The sequence below is a fragment of the Triturus cristatus genome, chromosome 9, assembly GCF_964204655.1.
Source record: "Triturus cristatus chromosome 9, aTriCri1.1, whole genome shotgun sequence".
Lineage (NCBI taxonomy): Eukaryota > Metazoa > Chordata > Amphibia > Caudata > Salamandridae > Triturus > Triturus cristatus.
The window spans coordinates 1,031,433,330-1,031,445,483 of NC_140592.1; the positions used below are offsets into that span (position 1 = coordinate 1,031,433,330).

At 44.2% G+C, this 12,154-nt stretch overlaps 1 protein-coding gene across 1 annotated transcript in view; it reads right to left on the reverse strand.

Moving 5' to 3' along the window:
- Positions 1 to 1,320: 1,320 nt before the first annotated feature.
- Positions 1,321 to 12,154, reverse strand: part of LIN52 (lin-52 DREAM MuvB core complex component) — a 338,499-nt gene continuing 327,665 nt past the window's right edge. The window contains exon 6 of the mRNA XM_085626775.1: positions 1,321 to 4,119. Coding sequence (XP_085482901.1) covers positions 4,064 to 4,119 — 56 coding nt within the window. The 3' untranslated portion in view covers positions 1,321 to 4,063. The remainder of the gene's footprint in view (positions 4,120 to 12,154) is intronic.

Below are 12,154 nucleotides of genomic sequence, written 5' to 3' on the forward strand. Positions count from 1 at the left end.
GCCAAAATCATTCAGCATGGCCTCCTTTAAGGCCTCAACCTGTTGCGGCATTACCAATGGCACAGAAAATTCAGGACACAACAAGACAATTTGTGGAATTGGCTCTGCTATTGGAAGCAAGTGTGTCACCTTGATGCCCTCCAACATCTCTTTAGAGAGAGAGAGTTGGGTTGGGATTGAGTCCCCCTTCGATTTCTTAGGAGTTTTCTCAGATTTAGACATACTGGACGACCTCAACCATGAAGACTACTTGTCACTGGAGCATCCTTGAAAGCAGTAATGAGTCAGTGCCCTTAACTTGGAGCAGGTCTTATGCAAGGTCCACCACTTCTTTCCCTGTTTGGTGACATACAGCTTTGCTTCACAGTCCTGGATTGCCGTTGGATGTACGAGGGCACATTCTTCACTCAACTTGGACTTGTGTCACGAGCCCAAGTACCAGAGGCACACTTTGTGCAGGTCCATCACTGAAATCTGTTTCCGAAAGTCACATTATAGTTTGAACCCTTAGTCTTTGGTGGGGCCATGTTCCCTTTTACACTGGACAAGATTTAGGAAGGGATTTATTAACTGACTAATAAAAGGGAGCGGAGCTCCAGAACCATATTTGAAGGCACATAAAGAAAGGAAGTGACATCAATGCGCAGAGCTCTTGCTCATATGCCGTTCCGCTACATCACTTCTGGGGCAAAACGAGGTCAACGCGTTGATGTATGGCGCCACCTAGTGGCATTTGGGATCACTGCTATGAAAACGTTAATGTTCAGTCCGCTGCTTGGGGGGTATTCTAAAGGTGAGGACACTCATACTACAGAATGTTCCTGTAAGTGAGAAACCTGTAGTAAACCAGGAAGTGGTTGGAGGATCAGACCTCTGCTGAGTGCTACAGCTGATGGTGTTTCAGATTAAAGCATAAGATTTTGCACCGGCATACTTCATATGGTCAAGTATCCCGCCTGGTGCATGCAGCAAGACCGGGATACAGTTTGAATTGGTCTGATATCTTTACTGAGTGGTTTCTCGATACAAGTTTTGGGTTGGTATTACTAACCCTTAACACACAGTCTTTGATGTAGCCTTCCATCTCAGTTGTGCACTACAAAGGGGTAGAAGAGGCTGATTTAGAGAAATAATGTTGCCTGAGTAGTTACTAGTTTTGCACGGTGGTGGATGAATTTGCCCCACCGAGCAACCTGGTTTCCTACACCCACAAACGCGTTTTTAAAAAGTATTTCTCAGGAATGGCTAAATGTATTTAAATTTTTAAACAAACAGGGAGAACAATTTGAAAAATGTGCATTAAATAAGGAGTGTAAAAGACAGATTCTATAAGAATTTATTTACAATGGCTGTTACTATCACATGTGTCAAAAAACTGAAATCCTATAGTTGACACGGTCAGGAATCCTACAAGAATACCACAAACACATTTGATGGTTTGCTCACAAGCCCCATAAGTCTATGATTAGACACAGAAACTGTCAGCAAGTTAATGTATTATCACATCACAAAAATACAAATTGAGCAGCGAGCCCAATGACCAGCACCTCTCCTTTGTCCCACACTAAGTGATTTCCAAAGAAACGTTGTGCACTCACTATAAGCACCCCTGCTTAAGGTTGAGTCCTGAGGCCACAATATAAAAAATATTGATAGCGGTGCACTAAAAGTAAATAATACTGTGAAGGAGTCAAAATAAAAATATAGAATTTTCCTGATCTTATTTATTATGCTTGTACAGTAGATCATATAGATCCAAGTGTTACAGCAAAACAATACAGCCAACATGTTATGTTCACCACTGTGAACTTCTTCTGGGCGTTCTTATTTTGTACAACCAAGATACCATGATATGCGTCTCGTGAAACTGTAGTTCACCATCTCAAAATATGCCATATATGCGGGTGGTCCCGACAGATTACACACCATGGATCCTTTTAACATCAGGCAGGCCGCACCCGTATTTGACACCTTAGTCCGTGGATAGTAGACAAGAGGTGTGTCTACTAGCCTGGACATAAACTAAGGTGTCAAGTACGGGGCCAGCCTGGCCTGATATTAAAAGTATCCACGGTGTGTAATCTAAGTGCATACATGGTATATTTAAATATGATGAACTGCAGTTTCATGAGACGCATAACACGGTATAATGGCTGTACATAATAAGAACGCCCTGAAGAGGTTTACAGACGTGAATGAAACACATTGGCTGTGTTGTTTTGCTATAACACTTGGATCTATATGCCTACTGTACAAGCACAATAAAGATATGTAACATTCTACATTTTGATTTGGACTTTCACATTATTATTTACTGTTGGTGCACCACTAGATGTATTTTTCTTTAATGCCCTTCATTAATTGAGACAGTTCCCGTTCACTGCTACTTCTGTCCTTGCTGTGGTCAAATAGGTTATTTACTAAATACAGGGTTGCTGAACAAATGTAGTATAAACACAATATTTTTCCACATATGGCAATTATCTTTTTGTTATTTAGATGTATCCCAAGTTCATTCAGGAACGATTCACTGTTGACTGCAGTGAATGTTGCCTTTTTCAACGTGGCTCTTTCAATGTGGTATCTCTCAAGGTGCTTACCTGCAGACTTAAGGATGGTTATGCATACATTATTAGATCAGCAGTGGCACAATGTGCTGGGTTTAGCAATGCATGCACAAACTTTCACAAACTGTAATAACAAACGCTGTTTTGTATACACCCAGTTGTCTAGGAAGACAATAGAATATCAGGTTTTCCGATTGTGATCAATGGAAGGGTTCATTTTATTCAAAGCTAACTGACAGATAGATATTTTTTTAGGAAACCCTTAAAAGGTCATAACACTCTTCTGCAGAGTACTGCAGAAATGTTAGTGAGGTGGGTTGGTGCGAGCTTGTCTAAAAGCCATGCTCAGAAAACAGGTTCTTCCAGCAGCCTTCTGTTTCTGGACCTGAAAAGTTTAGCGCCATGAGACAATGAACCTAAAGATTTTGGTAACTGATTTAATGAACTTGCAGCTGTTTCCCTCAGTAGCGTATTGCCGATATATGCTTAGTAACACGAAGAACCTGCAGATGTTTGGCTCTTTTAGCGTGATGGGTTTGCAGATGTTTTCTCAGTAACTTGACGGGAAATGTAGCTGTATGCTCATATTTCTTTTTAAAAGACTCCAAAAAAAAGATGCTTTCTCAGTGACTTGATCGGAATGTAGGTATTTGCTCAGTAACTTGATGAACTTGCAGATGTTTACTAAAAGACTTGTAAAAATTGCAGATATTTGCTCAGAGATTTCATGGGAACAAAAGTGTCTGTTCAGTCACTCGATGTAAGTGAACATTTTCTCTTTGACCCAATGGAAAATATTGACACTTGTTCAGTGACTTGGTGGGGATGTAGGCATTTGTGCTGTGATTTGACATATGTCAAGTTGTTTGCTCAAACACCTAGTAGATTTGTATATGAGAATAGTGACTTCAAAGACCAGCAAGTGTTTTCTCAGTAAGTTGACTGACTTCCAGATGTGTGTTCGGTGTCACTCCGTGGTTGCTCAATGACTTGAAGCATTAGTAAATGTTTGCTCAGAATTCAGGCAAAGATGTTTGCTCAGTCACTTGATGTACAGGAGAATGTGAGCAATTACTTCATGAAAATGTAGATGTTTGTTAAGTCACCTGATAGTCTTTGAGAGGGTTGCTGTGCATTAATGGTCTTGAAGATTTTGCCTTAGTGACTTGATAAACTGGCAGATATTCGCTCATTGATTGAAACTTCCAGAACCATATTTGCTTGCTTACTTCATGCACAATCAAAAGGTTTACCCTGTTTCCAAAGGCCTGACGGTGTTTGTTCAGTCAATTCTTGGACCAGGAAGCAATTACTCTGTGAATCAAAGTACGTGGAGAAACTTAACAAATATGGTGTTAGAACCGGAGACCACTTGACCGGAAAACATTTCTGCAGTTTATCAGAGAAGGTAATTTGAAGGGCCATCATCAAGGCGTAAGCTCCTTGCTAGAACGGTGTGTTTACATACTCCCAGATACATGTCTTCCTCTAAATGCCTATTTTTTGGGTTTCTCCAGTATGTTCAGAAATTTTCCTCTCGTCATTTCTCTTGCTGAAATTACAAACAATACAAATCATTAAAAATGCACATTTCAATTACGTCATCATTGCATACCAGACATAAAAGAGGTACAAGTTAAGATACTGGTCTTATCATCAATCTCTGCTTATTATAGTTTCTTAAGTGTATCCTCCGGTCATTTGCTACACTGCCTCGATGGTACTTGTCCAATTTACCGATGGCTTCTTCATTTACCCAATTAGAACGTTACCACCATATGCAACAGACCATGTATGCCGTCATTAGGTCTCGCCTGACCCAGCGCATGCGCTGGTCTGGCGAGACCTATTGAGAGGGCTCCAAAAAGTGCTACCAGGCCAGCCTAGAGCTACAGTGCATGTGCGCGGGCGCGTGCGCTGCTTTTACCGCGATTACTTTAACTTTCGCGGCCGCACGGCCGCTTTGATGTTTGATCGCAATCGCGATCACTTTCACTTTCGGGGCCGCACGGCATAGCCAATAGGTCTAGCTTTTGGGACCTTATAAGTGTTTAGTTATGCAACTGTTGCATGGCTAAACACTTATAAGGCCCCAAAGGCGAGACCTATTGGCTATGCCAATGCTTGTTTTTTAAGTGTCTACAGTGCAGGTTTAGGACAGTATGCTCTCTGTGCTTACATGAATGTGCAATTTTGAGTAGGCTGAAACGAAATCTGGGTTTTGACGGCATAATTTCGGTAATTTTTAGATACTCTTAAAACACAAAATTCCCCAAATCACACCACGTTGAGTAATTACCCGCCATTCATTGTGGTTTTGTTTTGCACTATTTTTTTGTGTGCAAAATGCATCACTGTGTCCAAAGTGGACATGAGGTCCCATTTCGCACTAAAATACAGCATCAAATGCCAGTTTTGCATTTGGCATAATTATGTGTAATTTTGCATGTTCTGAATTTTCGCATAAATATGCAAAAGCAAATTACGTGAATTTTGCACACCTAATTCTGAGGTCACAAGTTTGAATCAGGTCAACTCAGCCTTTGTTCCAGTAGCACTGAAAAATAGTAGCACTTGTTATTTCCAGTTCTTACAAACAAGAGAACTGCAGTGTTAAAAGCTAGATAAAAAAGCAGGTTACTGCTATAATTATTATCCAGACCTAGCACATTGTTGGATTCAGGATGAACATCCCAGAGATCAAGATGCGTATCTCAGAGGTATGGTCAAGTCCAGAGGCCAATGCGTGTCACTAGGAGATGAATATGGCTGACCCTGGGGACAGAGGCTGTGTCCTGTGGAGGTGGGGTCAGAATGCAGGCCCTGTGGGCCAGGATGCATTGGCCACATTATAAGCAGTGTTGAGCATGCCCAGCGCAAGAAATGTAGCTCAGTGAGTAAAGAGCTCTTTGCAGATATCTGTGCATGATCTTGAGGTCAGAAATAGCAAGACTGTTGTATTAAGCGCTATACATACAAAATCCCTTTTTTTGATCTCAGGAGCCATGGGCACAGCACATTGACAGCGTTGGCCATACCCTGGGGCTAAGAAGGGGCTCACTGAGGGCAAGGTGCATGACTGAGATGTCCAAGTACTTGTAGCAAGGATCCAAATGCCTTCCTCAAGTGGTGTAGATCCTGGAGCTGTATCGTGTATCTCAGATTCAGAGTGCTTGCCGCAGGGCACAAGGGTGCAGGTCACAATGAGTCATAGTCCACATCCTCTGGGCTGCGGCCAGGAAACATGCCGTGTTGCCCCACGGCCCATGAAAGAGGAGCCCAGTAGGAAACCAGGCCCCATGTCTCAAGTAGCTACGGTGCATGTCTAAGCGGGTAAAATTCAAGGTGCATGTCCCAGGGAGCAGGAAGGATGACCGGGCAGTTGCAAAGGCCCGGGTTCCAGAGAAGGGGGCGAGGGCCAAGAGAATGTCCTACAGTCTGGAGACATGCTTTAATATAGTGCCCCAAGGCACATTCCAAGAGCCCAGGTCCTACTAGCAAAAGGGTCTGAGTTCTATTGGCAAAGCTAACTCCCAGGGACTTTATTGCATGTCCTAAGGACCAGGCTCATGTCCCTAGTTTCAAAGTCAAATAGCTTTTTTTCTTTTATTAAAAAACTTTTAAAACCAGGAGAACACATCTTTCACAAAGGAAACAGCTGTTGAGCAGTTCCATGTTTTATTCATTTCTCATTTCCATGGACGTGTGAAAGTCAGAACAATTTACTAAAAAAGTGCAATTCACATTTTGATAGATTAACACTTACAAACTAGTGTATTTTATCCAACTGGCTGTGTGGTACTCATTTGATCATCAACATAAGAGAAAAGTAAAATTGAGCCCTCCGCTGCTGACTAGAATTCAAATCGGTGACCATAGGTTTCTATGTAATTCTCTGAATTAGTACATACACTAAGTTGTCAGCACATTTACATCCCTTATAGAGATATACACACATTACGTGTAATGGGTAGACATCACTGACATTATTTGCGTTACTCACCAGGTGACAGGATGAAACGTATGTTAAAGCAAAGACAAATCACCACTAGGATACATACACCTAATAGCATAGACATCTATTTATTGTTTTTTTTTTTTTAGAAATCTTGTCTTTTTAGAGAACTTAAAACGTTTTTTCCTCATTTCCTTCTATATATCTCACAGTTGCGTCCTATGTGTTTCACCCAGGAAATCAGATGTGCATTTCTTTATAGCAGTATGATCAAATTAATCTCTACCAGTGATTACTTACCTTTTCGCTCTCTATAGTGCCCATTACAGCAGAAGCATGGCAGACACTGGCTCAGCAAACTAGGCAGCCAAATCTGAATATCTCCATTTCAGTCGAATATCAGCCAAGCCTGAAGTTTACTCCAATAAGTTAGGGCAGTGATTCATTTGTGAAAGAATGAGTGCCGGTGCCCACAGCTCGGCTCAGAAGCCCAAAGCTGATCCTATTAAATGTTGGGGAGTGAATACCGAGGCAGCGTGGTCTTGAATGCACCTCATGTCTAATCTGCTATGAAACACTCCATGCCCTTTCCCCCCCCGCTTTCTCCTTTTGTGAGGCTTTTCCCATCTTTCGCTTCTTCCTTCTTTCCTATGAGTTTGTTTTGAATGAGTGTTGGTAGACACCACCAGCTCAAATTAAGCACCTATTCGGGTGAATTCTGCAAAAGTCCGAAAGAGTGCACTAGTTAGGGATGTGTCATGCTGCGCTCTTTGGGGTACGGTAGCCCCTTGCGTCCGCCCCAGAGTTGAGAGCATTTTCTATAAGCAAGGCATGCTCCTCAGAGGCAGGAGCAGTGCTTGGATGTTTGCAGCTTCAGGCAGAACGACGTTTCACCCCTGCAGCACTTCCCATCAACTAACAAAAGGGGAATTTGTTGGGCCTTTCGCTGTGTGGTGAACTGCTGCTGTCTTCTCGTGTCTGATGGAAGCGTCGGTCATGGTCATCATAGGACAGTGTGAGTTGCTCTGAGGTTACGGTATGTCCGGTAAGCAAAGGGTGTGATTCACAAGTCAGCTAACTTACAGTGCGGTACGGCTTGCACCCTGTAGTCAAGGTGGGTCCCAGAGGTCAGTGTATATTCAGGGGCCGAAAGCCAAGGGAGGTAGGATCACTGTACTTGTCCCTGCCACATCAGACGCCCACGGGGTGCGCATTTCTCCTTCACCCGTCATTGGACATGTCAGAGGCACTGATTAATTCAAAGAATCATGTTCTTGCTCATTGCCTTACCCGGGTTCCGCTGCAGCTTAAACATTCCTCGGAGCGGGACAGTAATCACAGCCCTCGTCCCCCCTAACTTGGGGACAGAGTTTACCGATGCCAGCCGCGCTTTTAATTTGCAACACGTCAGACACCGAGGTAATTTATACCAACATCTGTTCGCTTCTGACTCTGAAACACTCGCACATGCTGCTCTCAATCCCATTACGGGAGGCGGCGGCTGCTCTGTATTCCGCCTCGCGCTCCTCAGTCAAGGCACGGCCTTTCCTTCTATTGAGCACGCGAGACTAAGGCCCAAATCAAAGGTACACAAAGACCCAAACTCATAAAAGGACAGAGAGCGAATCCAAATGTCAAGGAAGCAAGCACCCAATACATGAGGTCAACCCCAAAGTAAATAACGAGGGAGTCAATATCCTAAATCAAATTGGCGTGTACCCACAAATCACAGGGGCGCCAACGGCCCTAAGGACCAGAAGAAAATTACAAGTGCAGAACACCCGAAGCACAGAGGGCGCAAAACCCCGGTGGGACATGTGCACAGTGAAAACACTGCATTGCATCTTCCCACAACTTGGACACCATCAATATCTCGCTCGTATTCTCCAAGATCAACTATGTCAACAGTCCCCACTTTCATCATACACGGAATACAACTAATCCAAAATGCTGCTGGAAGACTCCTTCTTTGTCTACACCCCAATCCTGCAAACACTTATCTGGCTACCTGAAGCTAGATGTGCAATCTTCAAGGCGCTCTGCTTCACTGTGCCTCTCAAGGAAAAGGACCACAATAACTACTAATTAAATTCAAGCAATACTAATAAACAATAGGGCACTGCGCTGCAGGCTTGGACCACTGAAATTCTTATGTCTTAGTACAAGAAATCCAGAGTGCGCACTGCCTTCTCAGGACAAGACGGCAAGTTCTGCAACTCACTACCAGCCAACACTGGAAGCATTAAAGACCACTTACACTTCAGAAGAAAAGTGAAACAAACATAGCTGTTTCAAGATAATTACACCATCCTATAACCCTGAGATAGAATCCAGAACAATAATTACTCCATCAGGTACAATTTACAGTCCCAGATAATCAACAGCCCGATACTGTGCTTTATTTAGCAATGTAAGTCATCCTAATACTGTAACTCTGAGCAGCTGCATAGCTGATTGTAATACCGACATATTGCATAGTAATTGCCTTATACTGCTTGGCCGCGTTTACAAAGGAATACGATAGAACTGTTAACAATCGCTCAGTACTGTACCAGTCCATAGCAACAAACAACAAATCATCATTTGAACACGCTGGGTGTGTTGAGGATATCTGCAACATACTGCTAGCCACTGGAGGGCTCCAATGTACTCCATTCCTGCAGGTCCCAACTAATTAGCAACAATGACCGCTTGATTTCTTACAATAATATTCATGTATGTGATAATTGTAATTAAGTTCACCTCAGCAGACCCCCTTGACCAGCGCATCCTCCAACATATCCCTGCTCAACAACATAAACAAACATCTCAGAATGGATAACCATGACTTAGTGGACTATGAGCATAAGAAATACCATAAAGGGACCTGAAGAGCTTTTCAAAGCTGCCAGCTCACCCAAAACCATAAACTGCGTTCCTATCTCTCACATCTCTTCACCCATCATGCTAAGCGCTGCATCCTATAACTGCACCTCGGTGGCCTTCATACACAACATGGGAAACCTTCCATCATAAGATCAAACCAAGACAGCACCCTTCCAACCACACACTATACATGGTGCAGCATACTACTCATACAGGCAAGTGCTTCAGCATCCCACACAGAGATAGTAAGCACTAAATAAATCTTGCAATATAATACAATACAGGGACACAAAACTGAAAACCGCAAGCAGCAGCTCTAAGCTCTGGGATGGCAACAATCTTAAAACACCGGGATGCACAACTATGGCTCAGAGGAGTGTATTCTTCTACCTCACCCATTCAAACAAGAGACACCACAGTCCTTAACAAACTAAGACAACCGCCAAATTACCAGATCACAAAACCACAATCCACAAGGACACAAAAACCAAGTAGCAGGGGACGGAAACCCCAGTGAGACAAAACATGAAATCCCAGGGATGTAAAACTCTACAACAATATTTCTGATGGGTACTATATCTTCCAGTAGATTCCTCACCGTTTGAGTATACTCCAGGCACCTGACTGGATATGGAACCTCCCCTCACCTCCTCCGCCCCCAAGAAATGGCTCTCTGGCACCACGGGGAGCACCATGTGACTCCAGTTGCATCTTCATCTGTCCCAGATGTGACTACAGGGACACTGGCGTCAGTTCCTTGTACTTTTTCCACAGTCATTCTATGTATGTGAAGAGCAACGAAGAGACCTTCAATGTCAGTAAGAGGAAACTGCATGTTTGCATACCTTAAGATCTTATTATAAGCAGCACTAATTTATCAGGGAAGGGAGTGGACAGATAAGAATCTGCAAGAAGATATAGGGCCACATGTACAAAAGGTTTTAGCAGTCTATTACTGACTTGCGAAATAGGGTTTGCGAGTTGGTATTAGGAAGGGGCATGCCAAGGGCGTCCCTTCCTAATACCGAGTTGCAGGGGATCTATGAATGTTTTGCAACCGGAATGCGGTCGCAAAACATTCATAGTCTACCGCCTACTTCAAGTAGGTGGTAAGCCAGTCGCAAACAAGAAGGTTACCTCTGGGGGTGCTTGAGGCTTGGAGCTGCCTCTGAAGGTGCTTGCAGCTCGGCTCTTGTGGCGGGAGGCTACCTCTGGAGGCCCTTGTGGTTGGGAGCTCTTTCTGGAAGTGCTTGTGGTTGGGAGCTGCCTGAGCGCTGTCACTGGAAGTGTTTGGGATCTATTTCAGAAGTCGCTTGTGGCTGGTCTGTGTCTGAGGCCATCTCTGAATGTTCTTGTGACTGGGAGCTGCTTCTGGAAGTGCTTGGGACTATCTTTTGTGGCTGGGAGCTGCCTGTGTTTGCTGGTTGCCATTAGACACGCTTGGGAGCCATCTCTGGGGTCGCTTGCGGCCTGAAGTTGCCTGTGTCAGACGGTTCTCTATGAGGCTGCTTAAGTCTGAGGCTGTCTCTGAAGGTGTTTGTGGCTGGGATCTGCCTATATCTAAGGAATGCCAATGGAGGTGCTTGGGTTTGGGAGCTATCCACGGGGTGGCTTGTGCCTGGAGCCTGCTAGTATAGCAGTGCTGTCTGTCTCTGGAGGCATGTGAGCTGAGCACTGCATCTGTAGCTGCAGTCTGCATCGAGAGGTGCTGGTGCCTATGGTCAGAGAGATTTCTTACATGTTCACAGATGAGGGATTAGCATTGCAAGCCTGATGTTAACAGGATTGGGTGCAGAATCGTCCGCCAGGACAGAATGCCAACAGTTTGCAACCTTCTCCCTGGGCCATATGGGCGCCACAAGATAAGTAGTCAGTGATTACATTCTGATGTTCTGACCTCTATTTACATCCACAGCAGTTTAAAGGTTAAGTAAGTTTTCAATCAACTGGCAGAATCTCATAATGTCAACCCTTCAGTCTAAAATGGATTGATGCCCTGATGTTTCTTGCAGCCGCTCTAACAATAGAAGTCGGAGCTTGGCAATGAGCAGGGAGCCTTTGCCTCTCTCCCTCACTCGGTTGTGGTACTGACAGAGAGAAAGTGCCCACTTGCTTAAAGGGAGTTCCAGTTGCCACCACCCATATACCCTATGAGAAGGAAAGTCTGAAGCACGGTTGTCTAGAAGCATTTATCCTGCGCTCCTCCATTCACCCACAGGAAGCAAAGATCCAGATGTACAATGAGACGACTGCCTGTTTAGTGGTGGATTTTGTGACTACGTGCTTGAGGTAGGGTGGAAATTCCCCCCCCCCCCCCCCCAAACCTGGGGGTGAGATCGAAAAAGCACCCTCCTGCGCCCTCATATAAAAATCTGTGTGGTCGCTCGTAGTCGGTTTTAATCTTTACATAGGGATTGTGTGCAAGATTGGAATGTCCCATTCTCATCCTTGCCGCCATGTTTCTCGATGATAGTTACAACCCCATTTGTGCCCGTTCCCATCTTCCCAATGAAGGGTCTATCATGTACATCACACTTCCACTCAGTACCCTCTCAGGCTGCCTGCCGTTTGTACCCTTAGGGCTGTACTCATATGGAGAAGTTTGATATATCTGGCTTAGGGATGGGATACACATCAAGCTCCCAGCTCACACCAGTTCCCCCTAAATCCACCTCAAGAGAAACCAGGGGAAACAGCCCTAGTTTCCAATAGGTATGGCTGTCAAGTATTCATAAGGTCTCTATTAGGCCCCACGCCGAGCTGTATC